This window comes from Pelophylax lessonae, assembly GCF_965119305.1.
Source record: "Pelophylax lessonae genome assembly, chromosome: 4".
In the NCBI taxonomy this organism is placed as follows: domain Eukaryota; kingdom Metazoa; phylum Chordata; class Amphibia; order Anura; family Ranidae; genus Pelophylax; species Pelophylax lessonae.
The window spans coordinates 471,758,978-471,783,834 of NC_138771.1; the positions used below are offsets into that span (position 1 = coordinate 471,758,978).

Consider the following 24,857-nt stretch of genomic DNA (forward strand, 5'->3'; position numbering starts at 1 on the left):
GCTTTTACTGACGTTTCTGGGCCAATCACGGGCTTTTAACCACTTGCCGACCGGCGCACGCCGATCTACGTCGGCACTCAGCCCCGGCCAGGCAAACTGACGTAGGTCTACGTCAGCACTTCCCGCCGGTCCTGTGCGCGCTCCCGCGCCCCCCCCGCCGCCGCCGATGGCTCGATTGGGTTCAGAACCGATCAGTCATCAGGTCCAGGCCAATCATTTTTGGCCTGGACCTGTTGATCGGTCCTGCCCAATCAAATTACACTCTAAGCCTGTGAAATGTAAACACAGGCTTAGAGAAGATGTGCCCTCCCCTCCCAACGGTCTTTTTGGATCCAGCGTGAGTGGAGAGCACATCTAACTGTGAGTATTGCACCAAGCACACCCACACACAGCTAGATAGGCACATTTCACCCCCGATCGCCCCCCCGATTAACCCCTACAGTCCCTGACACAACACACACTGTATACAGCATATAGCATTTTCCTATATACCTGTATACGTGTGATTTGTGGTCAGGTGTAGCACTTGCGGCCCCCCCTTTCCACTTGAATTACCCCCCACCCCCACCTAATAAAGATTTAACCCCCTGATCTCCCCTGACCCCCCCCCCCTGATCACCGCCAGTTAACCCCTACACCCTCTGTCACATCAGCACTAATACAAACGTAATATACAGTGTTTTTGTATTTTTGTATTAGTGTGATTGTGATCAGAATTAGCGCAGGCGACTAAGTTTCTGTCCCAAGAAGGTTTAGGGTCCCCGCCACCCCTCCAATAAAGATTTAACCCCCTGACCCCCCCCTGATCACCCCTACACCCCCTGCCATAACACACACCGTATACAGTATATAGCATTTTGCTATATACCCGTATAAGTGTGATTTGTGGTCAGGTGTAGCGCTTGCGGCCCCCCCTTTTCCACTTAAATTACCCGCCACCCCCCCAAATAAAGATTGAACCCCCTGATCCCCCCTGATCCCCCCGATCACCGCCAGTTAACCCCTACCCCGCTGTCACATCAGCACTAATACAAACGTAATATACAGTGTATTTTTGTATTAGTGTGATTGTGATCAGAATTTGCACAGGCGACTAAGTTTCTGTCCCAAGGAGGTTTAGGGTCCCCGCCACCCGCCCAATAAAGATTTAACCCCCTGACCCCCCCCTGATCACCCCTACACCCCCTGCCACAACACACTGTATACAGTATATAGCATTTTCTATATACCCGTATAAGTGTGACTTGTGACCAGGTTTAGCGCTTGCCACCGTTTCTTTTATCCGTAGGATACCCGCCAGCCCCTTCCAATAAAGATTTAACCCCCTGATCCCCCCTGATCACATCCAGTTAACCCCTTCCCCCCTGTCACATTGCACACTAATACACACATAATATACTGTTTTTACTGTATTTTGTATTAGTGTGATTGTGACTTGAGGTTGCGCTAGCGAGTTAGCTTCTATCCCAAAGGAGGTTTAGGGTCCCCGCCACCCCTCCCCCCCAGATCCCCGGCGCATAGTTTAGAAATAACCCCTTGATTACCACACACACACGCACACACGCACGCACGCACATACACTTCCATTACTAGTATAGTGTTTGAACAGATCAATATCTGATCTGATCAGAACTATACTAGCGCCCCCATAGTTTAGGGTTCCCAAAACGCGGTGTTTGCACGATCAGCACTGATTCCTGCCAGCACCTGCGTTTAACCCTTTCACCCAGGCAAGTGTAGTAATCAATAGATTACTGTCACTTGCAAAAAAACACAACACACAAAACCGCTGTGTTAGCAGAGTCAGGCCTGATCCCTGCTAGCATTAGCAGTTTTTTTGGTAGCGCTTGAAATAGTCCTTGACAACCAGGTGCTTTTATTACCTTTGAGTCGCATCACTGTACAGGTAAATTTAGTTACCAAAATGACCAAACGTTTCTACAGTGATGATGCTATATATAGTATAATAACCATGTCAGATGAGAGCGATGGGGAAGCCTCACTGGCAGAATCAGGGTCAGTATACGAACCAGATGACAGCAGCGGCTCCCTGACAGATAGCTCCGACGACAGATGGGTCCCTGTTAGACCCAGGCGTACCCGACCCCATTCTGGAGTTGTTGAGATGCAGGAATCGCAGGGTGCTCGTATGGAGCAGAGTGTGGTTACTAGTGCCGCTCATCCTTCTGGCGACCTGGCAAGCGCCAGCGGCCTAGTACACCCTGGACCTAGTACAACCAGCACTGCAGTATCACCTGGTGACGTGGCGAGTCCCCTAAGTGCAGTTGAAGCTGGTGCGGTGGCTAGCACAAGTAGTGGCCCGCAGCCACCGCGTATTCAAAGACAGGCCCGTAGAGCCCATAGTGCCCTCCCTGATGCGCTGGCATATCCCAATTGGCAACCCACTGATTCTACAGCGCCAGTACTTCCCCCATTCACTGCCCAACCTGGAATCCACGTGGAGACAGCTGGTTTTACGCCCCTGAACTTTTTTGAGCTGTTCTTCACGGAAGATCTTTTCAGATCTATTGTGGATCAATCAAATTTATACGCACAACAATTCATCGCCGCCAACCCAAATTCGCCCCTTGCCAGACCATTCGGCTGGAATCCTATAAAGGTTTCCGAATTTAAAATCTTTCTGGGCCTTTCCCTCAACATGGGCATAACTAAACAGAGTGAAGTGCGGATATATTGGTCCACTAGCCCACTTCACCATATGCGCATGTACTCTGCCTCCATGTCCAGGGCGAGATATGAGCAAATTCTGCGATTTATGCATTTCAGCGACAATGAAATCTGTCGTCCTCGGGGAGACCCTGCATATGATCGGCTCCACAAAATTCGGCCCCTCATAGACCACTTCAATCAACGGTTTGCAGCCTTGTTTACCCCCGAACACGTTGTCTGCGTTGACGAGTCCCTGATTAAATTTACTGGCCGCCTTGCTATGAAACAGTGCCTCCCCAGCAAGCGTGCCAAGTACGGGGTCAAACTGTATAAATTGTGTGACAGGGCCACAGGCTATACAGTTAGTTTCCGGGTCTATGAGGCAAAAGATAGCTGTGTGGAGCCCCCCAACTGCCCAGACTACATAGGGAGCAGCGGTAAGATTGTTTGGGACTTGGTGTCACCCTTATCCAGAAAGGGGTACCATTTGTACGTGGACAACTTTTACACAAGCGTGCCACTATTTAGTCACCTGCTCGCATTACAAATTGGCGCATGTGGCACCGTGCGACCTAATCGCCGGGGCTTCCCGCAACGGCTTGTAGATTCCCGTCTTAGTCGGGGGGCGAGAGCCTGCTTGAAAACGGACAAATTGCTTGCGGTGAAGTGGAAGGATACACAGGATTTTTATGTTCTGTCCTCCCTTCACGCAGACACGACAGTCCAAATCCCTACGGCAACTTGCGTTTTGGAGAAACCCCTCTGTGTCCACGAATATAACCTTAATATGGGAGGGGTGGACCTTAACAACCAGCTTTTGGTGCCGTATTTAGTTGCCCGTAAAGCCAGACGCTGGTACAAAAAAGTGTCTGTTTATTTATTCCAATTGGCAATGCTGAACGCCTTTGTCCTATACAGGGCGTCAGGACGAACTGGATCTTTCCAGGAATTCCAGGAAGTGATCATCCTTGCCTACCTGTACCCAGGAGGCATGCCTGCCCAACTTCCCCTTCCAGATGCAGTGAGCCGGCTGCATGAGAGGCATTTTTCACATGTCCTCCCGAGTACCCCTACCCAAAGATGGCCCCAAAGAAGATGTCGTGTCTGTAGCAGGCGCGGATTTCGGCGTGACACCCGCTATTATTGTCCCAAATGTCCTGACCAACCTGGTCTCTGCATCGGGGAATGTTTTGAGTGCTACCATACACTAGTGGAGTATTAGTGTAGGGTACAGCACGACACAGTGTAGGGCACACAAACACAGGGTCTCGAAGGATGTTGGATGTCCATCGACATTTTGAGAGACCCAAGCTGGAAGATTGCAGTCCCAAATCAAGAAATCAAGGAACAGTTAGAAAGAAAAATAAAAGGATCCAAAAACTGTTGTTGTGTCAGTCATTTTATATGTCCTTCTACTCTTCCTACTGTACTTTTTTTAATGTACTTTGTTTGTTTTTTCATTCTTTTGTGACCTGTTTCTCTTGCAGGTACTCGTCGGCTACCACGCATTGATTTTATATATTCTGACACAAACAGTGTTTGCGCTCAGCATATATGGATACCTTTGCTGATAGCAGCTGTGGTGATTTTCTGATTTCAGCACTGCAGTTAAAATCCTATTTCGGTATACGTGGATAGTGTCGTGTATACCCATCATTAAATTCAGTGGGTGGTTGTTTGGGCGGTTAATGATGAGGATCCAAAAACTGTTGTTGTCAGTCATTTTATATGTCCTTCTACTCTTCCTACTGTACTTTTTTTTAATGTACTTTGTTTGTTTTTTCATTCTTTTGTGACCTGTTTCTCTTGCAGGTATTCGTCGGCTACCACGCATTGATTTTATATATTCTGACACAAACAGTGTTTGCGCTCAGCATATATGGATACCTTTGCTGATAGCAGCTGTGGTGGTTTTCTGATTTCAGCACTGCAGTTAAAATCCTATTTTGGTTTACGTGGATAGTGTCATGTATACCCATCATTAAATTCAGTGGGTGGTTGTTTGGGCGGTTAATGATGAGTAATACTACGCATTATTCCTGTGCTGATTTCTGATAGGTTCTCTTTTTTTCCGTTCAGCCCACAGGCTGCATGAAAAAAAAAAAAAAAAACCTATATGCCAAACAAGGACCAGCAATGTACTGGTACGTTGCTGGACTTTGAGTGGTTATACCAGGATGATGCCTGCAGATTTAGGCATCATCTTGGTATAGTTTTTTACAGCCAGCGGTCGGCTTACATGTAAAAGCAATCCTAGCAGGTAATTGGCCACTAGACTGCTTTTACATGCAGTGGGAGGGGACTCCCCCCCCCCACCGCCGTCTTCCGCAGCCTTCCGTGTTTTTTTTCGGGCTCTCCTGTCCCACCGGTTAACCCGAGAGTGCAGCCGGTGGTTCAATTATCTAACCATAGAGCTAATTGGAGATGAGAATGGCTCCAATCATCTCTATGGCCTAAGATACCGGAAGCTACGAGCATTTCATGACTTCTGTTTCGCCAGAAATAAACAGGGCCATTGGGAAACTGGGAAAGTATTTTATCACACCAATTTTGGTGTGGTCAGATGCGTTAAGGTCAGAGGAGAGATCTAGAGTCTAAAAGACCCCAATTTTTTTAAAAAAGAGTACCTGTCACTACAGATTGCTATCATAGGGGATATTTAAATTCACTGTGATAACAATAAAAATGATTAAAAAAAAAATAATTAAAGGAAAGGTGTCAAAATAACATAAAAAAGCAAAATTAAAAAAAAAAAAAAAAAAAAAAAATCAAGCCCCCCCCCCTTTCCCCCCGTGCTTGCGCGCAATGGCGCACCCAAGCCTTGGTCTAGTGTCATATGTAAACCGCAATTGCAGCATGCATGTGAGGTATCGCCGCAAACGCCAGGTCGAGTGCAGTAATTCTTGCAGTAGACCTCCTCTGTAAGTCTAAAGTGGTAACCTGTAGAGACTTTAAAAGGTTTTTAAAAATGTACGTACTTTGTTGCCGCTGCGCAGGCGTGCGCAATTTTTAAAGCATGTCATGTTAGGTGTCTATGTACTCAGCATAATATCATCTTTTAAATTTTACCAAAAAAATTGGAATTATATAGTGTATTTGTGCAATAAATTAAAAAAATGTATTTTTTTCGCAATAATTGCGTTTGGAAAATCTGTGCGCAAATACCGTGTGACAAAAAAATTTGCAACATCCACCATTTTATTCTATAGGGCCTCTGCTTTAAAGAAATATATAATGTTTGGGGGTTCAAAGTAATTTTCTAGTAAAAAAAAAATATTTTTTCATGTAAACAAAAAGGCAGAGAAAAGGCTTGGTTTTCAAGTGGTTAGAAGAGTGGGTGATGTGTGGATAAGATTGAGCATAAAATGCCGGGACAGTTCAAACACCCCCCCAAATGACCCCTTTTTGAAAAGTAGACACCCAAAGCTATTTTCTGAGAGGCATGGTGAGTCCATGGAGTATTTTATATTTTGCAACAAGTTTCGGGACAATTATTATTTTTTTTTTTTTGTTGTTTTTTTTACAGAAAGTTGTCACTAAATGATATATTGCTCACGCATACCATGGGAATATGTGAAATGACACCCCAAAATACATTCTTTTGCTTCTCCTGAGTACAGGGATACCACATGTGTGAGACTTTTTGGGAGCCTAGCTGTGTACGCGACCCCGAAAACCAGTCAACATCTTCAGGTTTTCTAATGGCGTAAATTGCTGATTTTACCCCTGACTACCTGTCACAGTTTCAGAGGCCCTGAAATTTCAAGATAGCACAAAACCCCCCCAAATGACCCCATTTTGCAAAGTACACACTCCAAGCTATTGGCTGAGAAGCATGGTGAGTCCATGGAATAGTTTATATTTTGCCACAAGTTTCGGGAAAAAATTTTTTTTTATTTTTTTTTTACACAAAGTTGTCAATAAATGATATAATGCTCACACATGCCATGGGTATATGTGAAATGACACCCCAAAATACATTCTGCTGCTTCTCCTGAGTACAGGGATACCCCATGTGTGAGACTTTTTGCCAGTCTAGGCGTGTACAGGACCCGGAAAACCAATCTGCACCTTCTGGCTTTCTAAGGGCGTAAATTGTTGATCTCACTCCTTACTACCTATCACACTTTTGAAGTCCATAAAAAGCCAAGATGGCACAAAACCCCCCCAAATGACCCCATTTTGCAAAGTAGACACTCCAATCTATTTGCTGAGAGGCATGGTGAGTATTTTGCAGCTCTCATTTTTTTCGGAAAATGAAGAAAAAACAGGAAAATGCATTTTTTTTCCTCTTTTTTCAATTTCCAAAACTTTGTGACAAAAAGTGAGATCTGCAAAACACTCAACATGCCTCTCTGCAAATAGCTTAGGGTGTCTACTTTCCGAAAAGGGGTCATTTGGGGGGGGGGGGGGTTGTGCTGTCTTGGCATTTCATGGCCTCCGAAACTGTGATAGGTAGTCAGGAGTGAAATCAACAATTTACGCCCTTGGAAAGCCTGAAAGTGGGGACTGGTTTTTGGGGTCCTGTACTCGGCTAGACTGCAAAAAAGTCTCACACATGGGGTATCCCTGTACTCAGGAGAAGCAGCAGAATGTATTTTGGGGTGTCATTTCACATATACCTATGGCATGTGTGAGCAATATATCATTTACTGACAACTTTGTGTAAAAAAAACAAAAAAATAATAATAATAATATATTTCCCGGAACTTGTGGCAAAATATAAAATATTCCATGGACTCACCATGCCTCTCAGCAAATAGCTTTGGGGTGTCTACTTTCCAAAATGGGGTAATTTGGGGGGGTTTTATGCTATCTTGGAATTTTAGGGCCTCCGAAACTGTGATAGGTAGTCAGGAGTGAAATCAACAATTTACGCCCTTGGAAAGCCTGAAAGCGGGGACTGGTTTTCGGGGACCTGTACTCGGCTAGACTGCAAAAAAGTCTCACACATGGGGTATCCCTGTACTCAGGAGAAGCAGCAGAATGTATTTTGGGGTGTCATTTCACATATACCCATGGCATGTGTGAGCAATATATCATTTACTGACAACTTTGTGAAAAAAAAAAAATATATATCTATATATATATATTTCCCGGAACTTGTGGCAAAATATAAAATATTCCATGGACTCACCATGCCTCTTTGGTTCGCCATCACTGGTATATACAAACAGCTAGGATAATCCATGCTGATACCAGCGCTTGCTATAGTAGTGAGGATAGTAATATAAATACCATGTGCCAAAAAATATATACAATCTTCTATCTTTACAGTCCAAAGTATGACCTCACCGCGTGCGGTCCAACTTGACCCTTTACGTCATAGGATTTGACGTCTTCAGAAGCTGGAGTATCAACATTATCTGGTGAGTGACCATCTTGCATTATTTATTTCGCGGAGTTCGCGGATCACACGGTGACATATCGTTTGGGACTTTTTTCTTGTTATTGGACATTTTTGCATACTGCACTATGTATTAATTTATTTATGTAGTTCTATTTGGCACGTCACTTTATTATTGAGTTATATATATATATACCTATATATATTATTTATTATATATTACTGTATTTTGCACTATTTTTTGTTGCACTGTAAATATATGTGTATATATTTTTTGGCACATATTTATATTACTATCCTCACTACTATAGCAAGCGCTGGTATCAGCATGGATTATCCTAGCTGTTTGTCTATACCGATTTTAGCCTTTGGGCTTATACCAGCGGCTGCTTCCTATTTTTATCTATATTTATATATTTGGTGCGAATGGAACCGCACTATTTTATTGGCATATTTAGCTGTTTGTCTGGAGTTTAACTTTACAGATAAACGTTTTCTGACCTCGTTTATGCTTTCCTATCTTTTTCATTTATTATAATATTTCATTTATTCTTTGTACTACAGTGTCTCTTCCCAGAAGTCCCATTACCTCAGTTTCTTGCTCATGAGGACTATGACAGTGTTGGCCAGAGGTAATAAGTTCTCATCAAAGGTCTCAAAAGACGTTCGGCCCCAGACGAGCAGATTTTTTTTTCCTATAGACAAGTACACAGACAGAGGATTATTTACTAAAACCAGTTCTAGACTTTATCAGCATGATACATTGATAGGGGGTAGAAGCTGATGCTCCTTCATTGAATATGTACATTAATATACTGTACATCATTCACTGGTAAGGGAAACTATTTAATCCTTTTTTTTTTTATTGATTATTCTGTGCCTTACCTGGCTGTTCTACTGTCGTTAATTTGTTTAATAGATACTGAAATTCATTCCTGAAAAGAAAAAAAAAAAACACATCTTCAATTAGGAAATGTTCAGATTTTTAAAGGGTCAATACAGTTTAACCCCTCGACCTCTGGAAGATTTACCCCCCTTCCTCAACAGGCCATTTTTCTGCAATACGGCACTGCGTTATTTTAACTGACAATTGCGCGGTCGTGCAATGCTGTACGCAAATTTAAAAAAAATGTTCTTGCTTTTCCTACAAATATAGCTTTCTTTTGGTGGTATTTGATCACCTCTGCTTTTTTTTTTTTCTTTTTTTTTTGCGCTATAAACAAAAAAAGACCGACAATTTTGAAAAAAAAAAAAAAACAATATATTTTACTTTCTGCTAAAAAACATATCCAATGAAAAAAATTTTAAAAATGTAATTTCTTGGATTGACTGGTTTGAGCATTTGAAGGTCTAATCTTACCCTTGAAGTTCTGCTCATTTCTCACCGCACGTACACTACGTGTTGCTAATAAAAAGATTTCTCATCTTCCCCCTCCGCGCTTGGGCACAGTGTAGCTCCTATTGGGGGTGCCCAAGTGTGGAGTGGGCCTCAAGACCCGATGGCGAAGTTATCTCTGATATGGATGGTTAAACTTGTTTCTCTGATTTACTATTGTTAGTTGTACCTTGTACAATGCTATCTTGTTCTGAAGGAATGGATATAGATCTCACCATGTGCCTTACTGCTTGTGATGTATGCTATATGTTCTTACAGATTGTTACTGTCCATCACAGATGGCATTTAGCCTCTGGATATATACGGACTTGGTTACTAATGTTTCTCTGTACTACATTTTTCATCTGATATGTTTACCTGCATACCGGTTACTTATATGTTATGTATCTTCCATTTTTGTGAAAATTCAATAAAAACATTTACGAAAAAAAAAAAAAAAAAATGTAATTTCTTCATCATCTTAGGCCAATATGTATTCTGCTAAATATTTTTAGTAAAAAAAAAAAAAATCCCAATAGGCATATATTGATTGATTTGTGCAAAAGTTTTAGCGTTTACAAACTATGGGATATTTTTTTTTTTACTGATGGCCATCAGCGGCTTATAGTGGGACTGTGATATGGCGGCGGATAATTTGGACATGTAACTGACACTTTTGACACTTTTTGGGGACCAGTGTCATTATTACAGTGATCACTGCTAACAAATATGCACTGTCACTGTATTAATGACACTGATCACTCCTGATGCTAACCCCTTCCCAGCCAAAGGGTTAACTGTGTGCCTAGCCAGTGCTTGTGTCCTGTTGGAGGTGCTTTTACGAAGGGAAGGCATAGATCTGTGTCCATGCTTTGCAGGAACACAGGATCAATGCCTTCTCTATTGACAGAATGGCAATCTGCCTTGTTTACATAGGCAGATCAACATTCTGCCTGTGTACTAAACAATTAGCGGGTGCCGGCGGACATCGCATGCGCGCACCCTACCGGAAAGAGCTGGATCACATTTATTTACGTGATCCGGTGCACAGCTTCTGACCTGTAGCAGTAAAACTGCTATAGGGGTGGTCAGCAAGTGGCTAAGACAACATACAATAAAGCTGGCCATACACTGACCGAAATTTGGCTGGTTTAGCAGGGACTGGCTGAATTTCGATCAGTGTTTGGCTGTCTCCGCTCAACAGAAGTCGATCGTTTGATTAAATGATCGTATGAATTGCTCCTTTAAGGTAAAATGTGGGTTTATCTTCCCTTCTGCATGACTTGATGATACCAAGAATTCTTCAATCTTTAGCACTGCTTTTTATTATAGGGACTTGCATGGCTAACATATTGTTGGAAAAAATACTTACGGTAAATTCCATGGTAACCTCCCATTGAGACCAATTCCCAAATTATTGCAAGCGGCTGCAATCAATTTTATTGGCTTAAATGTGATGGGCGCATCTGATTTGGACATGGTAGATCCTAAAAAGAAGAAGAATTTATTAAATCTCTGCTCCATGCAGATGTGAAAACACTAATGAAAGAAATTGTGGATTAAAAAAAAAAATCACAATTTTTAAATACTAGTGTGTGTATCTGAATTTGGCTTGATATAAACCTCTTATAATCTGTTGCACAGTAGAACTCAGGGGAGAAAAGGATAGTGCTCTGAGCCAATTGTGTGCTGCATTTACATTCCTGTCTGACAAGTAACATTCTGACAGAAGGAGAGAGCAGAGAGATGAGCTCATCAGGCTTTTGCAGCTCCTTCACTGTCCAGTGAAAAGTTGGGGGCAGAAAAGGGACCTAGCTATATTGCTTAGAGAAAAGTGAGCCCACCAACCTGGCTCTGCTTTTACTTTGCACATGAACTGTAACGGCATCCCAATCTTAGTCAGTAGGGTTCAATATTGAGTTGGCCCACCCTTTGCAGCTATAACATCTTCAACTCTTCTGGGAAGGCTGTCCAAAAGGTTTAGGAGTGTGTCTATGGGAATGTTTGACCATTCTCCCAGAAGCGCATTTGTGAGGTCAGGCACTGATGTGGATGAGAAGGCCTGGCTGGCAGTCTCCTCTCTAATTCCTCCCAAAAGTCAGGACTCTGTGCAGGCCAGTCAAATTCCTCTACCCCAAACTCACTCATCCATGTCTTTATGGACCTTATTTTGTGCACTGGTCCAAATCATTTGGTGGAGTTGTATTTCAGGGGTTGAGCTTGGCCCCTTAGTTCCAGTGAAGGGAACACTTAAGGTGTCAGCATGCCAAGACATTTTACACGATTTCATGCTCCCAACTTTGTGGGAACAGTTTGGAGATGGCCCTTTCCTTTTCCAACATGACTGAACACCAGTGCACAAGGTTCATAAAGAAATGGATGAGCAAGTTTGGGGTGGAGGAACTTGACTGGCCTGCACAGAGTCCTGACCTCAACCCGATAGAACACTTTTGGTAGGAATTAGAGAGGAGACAGCAAGGCCTTCTCATCTACATCAGTGCCTGACTTCACAAATGCACTTCTGGAAGATTGGTCAAACATTCCCATAGACACACTTCTATACCTTGTGGACAGCCTTCCCAGAAGAGTTGAAGATGTTATAGCTACAAAGGGTGTGCCAACTCAATATCGAACCCTACGGACTAAGACTGGGATGCCATTACAGTTCATGTGCATGTAAAGGCAGGTGTTCCAATACTTTTGGTAATATAGTGTACTTAGATTTCAGCAGTGCATTTAGCTGTCTTCATCTTTAAAATGTTTGTGAGCCCTAACAATGAAGTTCTGGTATTTGCTTACTTTTGGTTTGGTAAATAAACCACGGAAAATATTGGATTATATCTGTTCAATGAGTGCAAAAATGTTTTATCATGTCAGAAATTCAGAGCTGTCCTGTGCACACTTATTGTGTTATTGCAAGGAGTCAAATTAGCCTGCATAGTTCTCTCGGACAACAGAAAAAATGGTCATTATACTGTGGTGAAAAGGATGGGGGAGGATTTGAGCAAAAGAAAACTGGGATGGGCTGACATCATTCAGTCCACAATAGGTGCTGTGTTGTCAGCCTGAATGTCCGGCAAAGATATTCTTCTGTACTTGTAAGGTCTTCAAAGTGATAGAACATTGTGAAACGTACATGTATTGCAGAGATGTACTGAATATGTTTTTTTTTTTTTTTTTTCCATATTGTCATGACATACATTTTAATACATATTAAAAGTAAATTTATCTCAGGAAACATATGCAAAAGGGATATCAGTCTCAATATGCAAGGCTATTTTTTTATAGAGGCATAAAATTACTTTTGAAATGTACATAATAATCACAATACAATTTAACACAGTGCAAACTGCAATAAATAATATGACCACTAGATGGTGCTGCGTGATCTCTAAATTGTAAATGATCATTTTAGGTTAAGCAAGGATGAGAGAATGTGCAAGGTTTCAATCTTTTTTTGGAATCTCCTTTCCAGTGCTGAATGTCTTTTAAAAGCTTGTCCACAATTCCATGTTAGTTTGGTGCCATGTAGGTGGCTCTTCCCCAGTCTCTGGCCGTTTCCCAGTTTCTCCCCTCAGTTTAACAGTGCCTTTAAAATGTATAATATAGGGTGTCCTCAGGAGACATAAAAAAAAAGGAGTGATCAACTGTCCTCTTAGGCTTAGGGGTTGACCTGAGGGTGCCCTGAGATTAGATGCCGCTAAAAAAAGGAGGCCTGACAGCTTGCCTTTCCTTAGTTCTAAACCAGGAATTAATACTAAACACCTCTGCTGCTGACCTAAAGATAGCCAAATACATTTACATTTCACATGTTCAGCCCTGTAGGCACGAGGTTGTTGGACATGTGTGACCGCCTTTTGCTTGGCAAGGAAGGCTGCCCCGTGTTACCACTACAAAATATAGAACTTTGCTTTTTTTTCATATTGTACCCAAAAAGGTGTCTGTTTGCCCCCAATTGAGATGCAGACTACATTTTTTTTCTTTCTTTGTTTTTCCTCTATCTCTCTCTATCTTTCTCTATTCTTCATCACTGTTTTCCACACATTCTATTGCATGTTTCTTCCAAAATATTGGTGGCCATCTTAAACAAACACACAGCATAGACATACCAAGAATTACCACCATAAATACATTCTGCTACTGGTCCTGAGTATGCATGTGTGGGACAGACTTTTTCACAGCCTGGCCACATACAGAGGTCCAACATCCAAGTAGCACCTTCAGACGTTCTAGAGGCATAAATTACACATCTAATTTCCTGACTACTTATACATTTTGAAGGCCCTGGATCACCAAGACAATGGAAACACCCACAAAATAACCACATTTTATACGTAAACACCCCAACTAATTTTCTTTGAGGTATGAGTCTTTTAAAAATGTCATTTTTTTTGCCCAAAGTTTTTGGAAAATGTGGAAGGAAAATTAAAGCATATTTTTTTTTAACACAAAGTTGTTAATTTATAAGAAATTTCTAACACACAGCATAGGCATACTAAGTATTACATCCCAAAATATAATCTGCTACTACTCCTGAGTAGGGATGATCGAACTTTTGAAAATTTCGGTTCGACCAGAACACCCGAATTTCCCAAAAGTTCGGTTCGGATTCCAGAACCCCATTAAAATCAATGGGACCCGAACTTCGGGAATCAAAAAAACACAATTTTGGAGCCCTAAAACCTAATAAATGCCCCTAAAAAGTGCCTAGGGCTCTGGGTCATGCCCCATGGACTATGAATCAGGCAAAAAAAAGTTCTTAAAAATTGTCGTTTTTGATAGAGAGCCAATTATTGAAAAAATTATTGAAAAAAAAAAAATGAGATTTCTTTGGATTTAGTGTCTGGGGGGGGGGGGGGGGGGTCTAAAAAGTGTACCTGTGAAGTTTCAGCTCTGTAGCAGAACCAGAAAAAAAATGATTATTTTTCTTAGAATTTCAGTAGCGCAGGGATGGTGTTACCCTCCTTTCACACCTGGGCGTTTTTGTTTCAGGCGTTTTTCAGGCGTTTTTTGAAGGTGTTTGGAGGCAGGCATGACATCTGAACTTCTGTATAGGGGTATATATATATATATATATATATATATATATGTGTGTGTGTGTGTATGTGTATATATATATATATATATATATATATATATATATATATATATATATATATATATATGTGCGTGTATATACATATACATATATATATATACATATATATATATATATATTATATATATATATATATATATATATGTATACCCCTAACCCAGAATCTGCATAGTGGGGTCACCCTGGCATGGCAGAGTCAGGTCACCCTAAACTACACTACGGTCACCATGACATGGCAGAGTTCGGTCACCCTGGCATGGCAGAGTCAGGTCACCCTAAACTACACTACGGTCACCCTGACATGACAGAGTTCGGTCACCCTGGCATGGCAGAGTCAGGTCACCCTAAACTACACTACGGTCACCCTGACATGGCAGAGTTCGGTTACCCTGGCATGGCAGAGTCAGGTTACCCTAAACTACACTACGGTCACCCTGACATGGCAGAGTCAGGTCACCCTAAACTACACTACGGTCACCCTGACATGGCAGAGTCAGGTCACCCTAAACTACACTACGGTCACCCTGACACTTAAAAGTATCCCTACAAAAACTAGATTATTGAATCTAACTATAGTGGTATATAGTACCCTAACTACACTGCATATCCCTTTCCTCACACTAAAAGAACAGCTCCATACAGCAGAAGATAATTGCAAAATGACACTGGAGCTTTACAAGCAGCAGGAGAAACACAAATGCTTGCACTCTCTTCCACAGCCTCTGTATTACAGTGCTATAGGTTTGGCGGGGCTATGTTATAAACTGGGGGTTTATTCACTCCTGATTGGCCTCTGGACCCCATAGTTACTCCAATCACATTCCTAGCAGACTCCTGCCCCCTCAATTGGCTTTTACTGAAGTTTCTGGGCCAATCATGGGCTTTTAAAGCCCAGTTCCTGTCCCATTGCATTTTGGGCGGTTCTGGTGACCGAATTCCGAACTTTTACTGCAAAAAGTTCGGAATTCGGCCGAATTTCGAACACCCAATGTTCGGGTCGAACCGATGGTCGACCCGAACCGTTCGATCATCCCTACTCCTGAGTATGGCGATACCACATGTGTGAGATTTTTTTCACAGCCTAGCCACATAGAGGCCCAACATCCAAGGAGCACCTTCAGGTGTTCTAGGGGCATAAATTACACATCTAATTTCCTGACTACCTAGCACATTTATAGAAGCCCCAGAGCACCAGGACAATGGAAACAACCACAAAATGACCATGTTATAGAAAGCAAACATCCACCTGTGGTTTTAGTAGTGCAGTTGTCGGCAGAAGATAAGTAAGACTGGTGTCTCTCCTCGGTTTTTACACATGAAAAGGAAGGGGTATACAGACCAGGACTGTCTGGTTATCACGACATCACAAGACTTGCAGCAGTGGCTATCAGAGAGTGAAATCAAGGAAAGACTTGATAACATTGACACTAATAAATCACCAGGACCAGATGGCTTGCACCCCAGAGTACTCAAGGAACTCTGGAGGGTTTTTTCTAGACCATTGTTCCTAATCTTCACAGACAGTATATTGACAGGAACTGTACCAGGTGACTAGAGAAAAGCTAATGTGATACCAATATTCAAAAAAAGGGAGGAGGGATATTCCAGGAAACTATAGACCGGTAAGCCTGACATCAATTGTATGTAAATTATTGGAAGGGTTGATAAGGGACTATATCCAAGAACTTGCTAAGGTCAACAGTATCATCAGCAGTAATCAGCACGGGTTCACAAAAGGACGTTCTTGCCAAACCAATCTGTTAGCTTTTTATGAGGAGGTGAGCTGTGAGCTAGATAGGAGGAGACCGGTGGATGTGGTATATCTGGAATTTGCTAAGGCATTTCACACCGTTCCCCACAAACGTTTAATCTATAAACTAAGGTCTGCAGGCATCGACCTCAAGTTTTGTTCTTGGATAGAAAACTGGTTACATGGGCATGTCCAAAGGGTGGTAATAAATAACACGTGCTCTGAGTGGTAAGTGGGGTCCCCCAGGGCTCAGTCCTGGGATCAATTTTGTTCAATTTATTTATCAATAACATAGAGGACGGAATCAGTAGCGCAATCTCAGTTTTCGCGGAGGACACAAAGATATGCAGGGCAATAACTTTGCATCAAGATATAGAAATCTTACAGAATGACCTGAACAAAATAACAGAGTGGGCAACTATGTGGCAAATGAGATTTAATGTAGAGAAGTGTAAGGTATTGCACTTGGGGGCAAAAAACATAAACGCAAATTATGCTCTAGGGGAGGAACCTCTGTAGGGAATCCACGATGGAGAAGGATTTGGGGGTTCTAGTAGAAGATAGATTAAATAATAGCATGCAATGTCAAGCTGCAGCTGTCAAAGCCAGCAGAATATTAGCATGCATAAGGAAGGGGATATACTCCAGAGACAAAGCTATAATCCTGCCACTTTATAAAACCCTGGTCCGGCCACACCTGGAGAATTCTGTCCCATTCTGGTTGCCAATCCTCAGGAGGGATGTGCTGGAACTGGAGAGAGTCCAAAGAAGGGCAACTGGTCTGACCACACCTGGAGTATTCTGTCCAGATCTGGTCGCCGGTCCTCAGAAGGGATGTGATGGAGCTGGAGAGAGTTCAGAGGAGAGCAACTAATTTCATTAGGGGATTGGAGGATCTTAACTATGAAGAGCGCTTACAAGCGCTTGATTTATTCTCCCTGGAAAGGAGACGCCTGAGAGGGGACATAATAGCGATATACAAGTACCTCAATGGTGATCTCAGCATAGAAAAAAACTGTTCAGTCGCAACTAATGCATGAGGACACGTGGCCATACAATGCGATTAGAGGAGAAGAGATTTAACCTTAGGCTACGCAGGGGTTTTTTTTTTACAGTAAGGGCTACAAGATTATGGAATTCTCTACCACAAATGGTAGTAACTGCAGGAAGTATGGCTACTTTTAAAAGACTCTTGGACATACATCTCAAAGATCAAAACATTCAGGGGTATGTGAGATGATTGCGTCCACACACACCTTCACAGGTTGAACTGGATGGACTATAGTCTTTATTCAACCTCAACTACTATGTAACTAAACTAATTAGGGGATTGGAGGACCTTAATCACAAGGAGCGATTACAAGTGCTTTATTTATTCTCCTTGGAGAGGAGACGCCTGAGAGGGGACATGATAGCGATTTACAAATACCTCAGTGGCGATCCCAGCATAGGTAAAAAATGATTCAGTCTCAAGGAGTGCAAGAGGTCACGTGGCCACAAAATGAGATTAGAGGAGAGGCGGTTTAACCTTAAAGCGGAGTTCCACCCTCGGAAAGTTTTTTTCACTAAAAATCCCCTCGGCACAGTCAGGGCTAGTGCATTCCACAATGGATAGCCTCTGAACTGTCCCAGGTCGCACTTACCTTTTAGAAGAAATACTTACCTCGAAAATGTCTTGTCCAGCACTGCCATCTCAGGTGTGGGCAGCTGAAGCCAGCGCGTCCTCTTCGGTGTCCTCTTCCGTGTCCTCTTCATCCCAGAATGTGCCTGCACCGGCCCCGTTCGTCATGTCCGGTGCAGGCGCGTCATTCCTGCACAGCTTCTGGGCAACTGACAAGCGGGGCTGGTGCAGGCGCATTGATTCCAGGGAGCGATGACGTTCAGCTCCCAGGAATCAATGCAAGCAGGAAGTGACGGCGCGGGCCACGGCCGCAGAGGGAGGAAGAGGAAGTAAGGTAAGTACATTTTCTTCTAAAATAAGGTAAGTAAAGGAAAAAAATTGTGATTATCCATTTATTTTTCAGGTGACACAGAGCAAGCAGATGGGGCAAAGTGTCTTTTAAGGGTGGAACTCCATTTTAAGCTGCGTAAGGGGTTCTTCCCTGTAAGGGCGGTGAGAATGTGGTAGCTGCGGGGAATATGGCTACTTTTAAAAGACTGTTGGACGTGCATCTCACAGATCACAAAATTCAGAGTTATGGGAAATGATCAAGCCACTGACACACACACACCTGTACAGGTTGAGATGGATGGACTGATGTCTTTATTCAACCTCAACTACTATGTAACTATGTGTAGCAATATTTCCAGGCATTGGGCCTGATGTGGGTCTGCCATGGTCACTGGTAACACCAACAGCACATTTAAGCTGATTGCCCAAGTGTGAGATCTGAGACAATGAACAGTCTGGCATCTTGGGTTTGTTTTGTTTATTTTATATGGGGATAGGAGAAGAGAATGAGTGGAATAACTGCACAGCATGAAGCAGATATCCTACAGAATGACCTGGACAAAATAACAGAGTGGGCAACAACATGGCAAATTAGGTTTAATGTGGAGAAGTGTAAGGTTTTGCACTTGGGGACTAAAAACATAAAAGCACAGTACACTTTAGTTGGGGAACCCTTGGGGGAATCAAAAATGGAGAAAGTGAGGCCCGGAGCAGGAGCGGAGTGGTAGCATAGGGCCAGCATGACTAAGTGGACAGGGGAGTGGTAGGGGTTAAATTAGGAAACACAAGTTGAGACAGGGGTGTCATGGGGGGGAGCCTAGGTTGTTTTGGTTAGCTCTAGGGGGAGGTGGGGCTGGCAGGCAGTAAGAGGTGGGATCTGCTGGGGGCGCCAAAAATCCCCTCACTCGGCAGAAGAAGCTTCCTGGTGAGGTGGTGTGCCCTTCCCTCCCTCCTTCCGCGCCTGGTGCCCTCCTGCTGTTGTCCGTGTTGTGCCTGGCTCCCTCTCCCTTCCCCTGTCTGCACATCGGGCTATCCGGGCTGTCGCCCCCCCCTCCCTCCCTTCCCCGCTGCTGCTCTGCTAGGTCCTCTCTCTCCTTCCCCCCCTCCTTCCCCACGCCGATCTCCCACCAGAGGGTGGCTCAGACAGTCAGGTGTGCAGCTGTGTACTCCGGCCGCCCCCCCCCCGTTGGCTGCTCGCCCGCCCGCTCTACCTCTGGTGTGTTGCTCCGCAAGGCTGTGTGCGGCTGTGTACTCCAGACGCCCCCCCCCCCCCCGCTGGCTGCACGCTCGCCCGCTCTCCCTGCATAGTTTTGGGCTCTTTCAGGCTGTCCCCCTCTTCCCCCTCAGCAGGCGCAGTGCATCCACCGCGTGGTGTGCGGCGGGGCATCCGCCCCCCCCCTTTTTTCCTCTGCCGGCAGGCTTCCTCTCGGCTGCACGGTTTTCCTCTCTCCACTGCTGTGCTAACGCTGACACACAGCGAGCACTTGCGGCTTCCTCCCCGCCCTGCTGTCAGCCGGCCTTCAACCCCACATCTGCCCGCTGTCCCCTGCTTCTCCCCACCAGGATGGCCAAGCTGGACGGCTTGCTCTCCCATCTCTGCACCGCGGCCGCGGTTCATGGGGCGGCCTGGGCCCAGGCTCAGGTCGCGGCGGTGCTGGGTGACCAGAGCCCGGCTGCGACGGCGGGGGGGCGGGACTCCACTCTCGCTCGGAGAACCAGGCCTCCGGAGCGTTTCTCCCCCGGACTCCCCCCCCGTGCTGGAAAATCCTTTAGGAGCCCCCTTCGGAACCCTCCGGGCCCACCGGCGAAGCGTGCCACTGCTTCGACCGGCGGCGCGGCTGGGAGGAATCCTCGGCAGCAGCAGAGCTCAGGGGGTGGGAGGGGTAGGCGTGCCTCAGTTTCCCCTCCCCCTGGGTGGCAGTCGGGCAGGAATGCGGACTCCTCCCCTGTGGTTTCCGGTGTTGGGGAGGAGTCTCAGCGGGGGAGGAGCAGTGATGCGGCTGCCGGGCCCTCCGGTTCCTTGGCCGGCAGCCCCCATAGGTGCCCGAGACCCACTAGGCCCGGGGCTTCAGTTCAGCAGAGGAGCACGGGCCGTGCCACAGCGGGCGCTCCAGTCTCGGGGCGTGCTGCCGGAACATCATCTGGAGGCGGGACCGGTGTGTGGGGTTCCGCAGGACGGCCACACGGTTCGTGGGCATCCGGGGGCAGGCCCCCTGCACGGCCCTCCGCGGAGGCATCTCCACCTGCGATGGATCGGTCAGAAGGCGAGCTGTCGGGTTCGGATGAGGAGGCGACTTCGAGCGGCCCAGCTGAGAGGGCTTCCGGAGCAACGGCTAGCGGGACCACCCCTGGGCAGCCCGGTGAGTGTGAGACTTCTGTGTCTGTCTGTGATTCTTTACGTGCACTGTTGGGTCTAGGTGGTCGCGGTTGCCCAATAGGGGGGAGGGGTCAGCTGTCCAGTTGGCGGGTGGTAAGCCTACTGCTGTGGGGTCGGATGGGGTGTTAGTTTCCTTGCTGTCTGGTCTGCGGGAGCTGGTCGGGCGCTTCGACACGCAGGGGGGGTGCTAGCCCCTCGCCGGCGGTTGTGTGGGTCCCGCCCGCTTCTGGGGGGGTGACGGCGGGGCTTGTGCCAGCGCCTGGGGACCATGGGGCGGTTGGCGTGCAGGCCGCGGCGGTCGAGCCGTCGCCTGAGGCCGCTTCTACATTGGTGGGGGACGCGGCAGGGGGGTCAAAAAAGGGGGCTGGGGACAGTGCTAAGAAAGGGGACACAGTCTGGTTGGATGACTCGGCGAGGTGCGAAGTCTACGTGTGCTTCGAGGGCCCGTTGGGTGCGCATCTGAAGGTGGAGGTCAGAGAGAAGATTGTCAAGGGTGAGTACGTGGAAATCTTTACTCTTTTGCCACTGGAGAAATTTAACTTGGATAGGATCAAGCCGGAGGAGAACAAGAAGGAGGATGAGGAGAAGCGGCGGTATAGGTTAATCCTGTGCACTTTCGAGAACTGGTTGCAGGCGTTCGCGATTCTAGCTAGTGTGATTGGGGAGAAGAACCCCAAACATTGTTCGGCTCTCTTTTGTTACTTGGATGCTATTGGTGAGGCTTACTGGGTATATGGGGGTACGGCGTGGCTGCGGTATGATGAGCAGTTCCGTCAGCGGAAGGCCATCCGACAGTCGCTGCGTTGGGACCACAAGGACATTAGCCTCTGGATGCGGCTTATGTCGTTGGCGCAGGCTCCCCAGCAGTTTTTTCCAGGGGGGCTGGCGGTTCTTCTACCCCCGGGCAGTCGGTCACAAAGCGGCGGGGTTGCTGTTGGCAATTCAACTAGGCTTCATGTAAGTTCAGGGGGGTCCTGTCGCTACAAGCACGAATGCTCGGGTTGCGGGGGTGCCCATCCGTTGTCCCGCTGTTTCAAATGGGGAAAGGGACGCTCCAGGGAGCCTGGTCAAAAAAGGGACGACGCCAATGATCTTGGCAAAGATGCTGCCTTTTCTACGTAGATACCCTGATCGAGCAGCGGCTCACCTCCTGGAGGCCGGGTTTTCGGAGGGTTTTCGTATTCCTTGCTCCATGACTACCATTCCCCCTCATGCGCAGAATTTGCGAATTTGCGGTCCCCACTGCAGCATACTGCGGTGGTGTCCGACAAGCTGGCGAAGGAAGGGGCGTTGGGTCGTATGGGTGGCCCTTTTCCCTCTCCTCCATTGCCTAATTTGGTGGTTTCTCCGCTGGGTGTGGTGCCTAAAAAGGAGGTCAATAAGTTTCGCCTCATTCACCATCTCTCTTTCCCAAAAGGGGGGTCGGTGAATGACGCGATTGATTCGGCAGCCTGCGTGGTGGCTTATACGCCTTTCGATGCGGCAGTGTTTTGGGTTCGGCGCTATGGGCGGGGGGCACTCATAGCGAAGGCTGATATTGAAGCCGCCTTTAGGCTGCTTCAGGTTCACCCGGATAGTTTTTACCTGTTAGGTTCCCGGTGGCAGGGGGCTTATTATGTCGACCGCTGCCTCCCTATGGGTTGTTCCATTTCTTGTGCATTCTTTGAGACGTTCAGCTCTTTTGTGGAGTGGGTGGTATGGAACGTGTCTGGGGCGAATTCCCTCATTCATTATTTGGATGATTTCCTTTGTGTGGGTCCGCCTTCCTCCAACGTGTGTGCCGTGCTTCTTGCTACGTTGCAGCACGTCGCGGTTCAGTTTGGGATTCCACTTGCACCGGAAAAAACGGAGGGCCCAACCACGATGCTTAGCTTTTTGGGCATTGTGGTAGATTCCGACGCTATGGAATGTCGCTTGCCGGAGGACAAGCTTTCGGCTCTCAAGTCGAAGATTCGGGCTGTCTTGGGCCTTCGCAAAATCCAGCTTCGCTGCTTGCAGTCATTGTTGGGCAAACTGAACTTTGCGTGCCGGATTTTGCCCATGGGGCGGGTTTTTGTAGGAGGCTGTCGGCGGCCACGGTGGGAGCAACGTCGCCCACACACTTTATCCGCCTCAACAAGGAACATAGGGAGGACCTGCATCTGTGGCACAGTTTCTTGGTCGACTACAATGGAAGGGCTTTGTGGATGTCAGGGCCGGTCAGCAATTTTGACCTGGAGCTGTACACGGACGCGGCGGGTTCCACTGGTTATGGGGCTTTCTATCGGGGTCGGTGGAGCGCGGCGCCTTGGCCTGCGTCATGGTTGGAGGCAGATCTCTGTAACGCTCCTGCGTTTCATGTATGGTGTGGATTTTCAGCTGCAGAAATATTCCACTTCAGTAGTCATGTAAGAGAGATGCTGAGATACCATTCCCAACCTCAATGACTCATCATGTGTGGAAGGTCTTAATTCAGCTAGTAAATACACACACTCAACAAGCTGGTTCCTAGAGTGACTTTATGTATGTAGTAACACAGTGATGAAGATTTAAGAGACAGGTTGAGTGGAGGTGGTAGGTGACAGACACTTGAAGGTAAGACAGTAGCAGATGGATGCAGGTAGGTTTAGCAATCATGTATGGTAGCAGATGACAGAGTAGCAGGTGGACATACAAGAGAGATCAACCCAGTGCAGGAATAAGTAGCAGTAGTCTTAAGAGCTAGCAATCTAGATATGCAGATGTGATAAATAGTCTTTACTATGCAGAGCTAGATAGTGTAAGCTTAGTATAAGTTTATAGAGGGTTCCCCTGCGGGGTACTTAGCACTAATAGCAATACAGCCGAAGGTTGGTTCAGGAGGAGCGGATGATCCTGAAGCGGGATGCAGGGATCAGCGCAGCGAGGTTCCGTCAGCGAGGTATGCTTGCAAGCACGAAAGCTTCAAGCCAAGTTAGCATCCAGGTAAGGGTGTTTGAATGAACACATGTGAGTGAGAACCGGCGATTTAAATAGCCATCTAGTCCGGCGCTGAGTGATAACAGCTTCAGTCTTAAAGGTGTATGCGCACCTTTCCAAAAGAGAATGGTGGGGCGCATACACTTGTGAAAAGAGTAATTTAGGGTACCAAAGGTACCGGAACATTACAATACCCCCCCCTTAAGGCCGGCTCCTGAAGGCCTCTGGAGCTGGTTTGTCTGAGTATCTCGCATGAAAATTGTGGATTAATCTAGGGGCATGTATTTCAGAGGTGTTTAGCCAGGTGTTGTCTTGGGGCCCATAGTTCTTCCATCTAACCAAGTACTGAAGTCTTCTTCTGTAGATATGAGAATCCAGAATCTCTTTTATCTCGTATTCTTCTCCACCCTCAACTTGTACAGGAGGCGGAGGTGGAATATTAGGCCTTATTCCTTGGTCCGGAACATGGGGCTTCAGTAGCGACACATGGAAAATGGGATGGATTTTTAGGTCTATTGGCAATGTAAGCTGTACTGCAGCTTTTCCAATAAGTTTTTTGATTGGAAAAGGTCCCAAGAACAGAGGTCCAAGCTTTTTGCTAGGGATCTTCAGTCTTAAATTTTTTGTTGAGAGCCAAACGAGGTCCCCGATAGTGTACTGTGGAGAAGGTCTTCTGCGAAGATCATAGTACTTCTTTTGTTGACTGTGAGCGTGTGCAATGGTAGTATTTAATAAACCCAGAGAATCCTTTATTTGGGTAAGATAGTCTGAGGCTACTGGGTTGTTTGAAGGAAGGATGCGTGGTGGAAGAATAGAGGGATGAAACCCATAGTTCAAGTAGAACGGACTCTGCTTGGTTGTACTGTGGGTTGCGTTGTTGTAGGCAAATTCTGCCAGAGGGAGAAGATCCACCCAATCATCCTGTTGGTAAGAAGTGTAACAACGTAAATACTGCTCGATGCATTGGTTGACTCTTTCAGTCTGTCCGTTGGTCTGCGGATGGTAAGGAGAAGTGAGCTTCCGCTCGATCCGTAGTATGTGACATAGTTCTTGCCAGAACTTAGAAATAAATTGGGATCCACGGTCAGACAGAAGAGTTTTTGGGATACCATGTAATCTAAAGACATGTTTCATCAGGAGTTCTGCCGTTTGTTTGGACGAAGGTAGTCTGCGAATAGCAATGAAATGTGCCATCTTTGTCAGATGGTCCACTGACACCAAGATGGTATTAAATCCTTTGGAAAGAGGCAATTCTACGATGAAGTCCAAGGACAAAACTTCCCATGGAGTTTGGGGTATTGGTAGACTGCATAGTAGACCGGATGGTCTCGTAGTGTCAATTTTGGACCTGG

At 45.8% G+C, this 24,857-nt stretch overlaps 1 protein-coding gene across 1 annotated transcript in view; it reads right to left on the minus strand.

Moving 5' to 3' along the window:
- Nucleotides 1-24,857, minus strand: part of LOC309554052 (dihydrofolate reductase-like) — a 100,432-nt gene that overhangs the window by 44,430 nt on the left and 31,145 nt on the right. The window contains exons 2-4 of the mRNA XM_082255576.1: nt 10,765-10,879; nt 8,903-8,952; nt 8,607-8,712 (exon numbers count right to left, since the gene is read on the minus strand). Of these exons, the coding sequence (XP_082111702.1) occupies nt 8,607-8,712; nt 8,903-8,952; nt 10,765-10,871 (263 nt within the window). The 5' untranslated portion in view covers nt 10,872-10,879. The remainder of the gene's footprint in view (nt 1-8,606; nt 8,713-8,902; nt 8,953-10,764; nt 10,880-24,857) is intronic.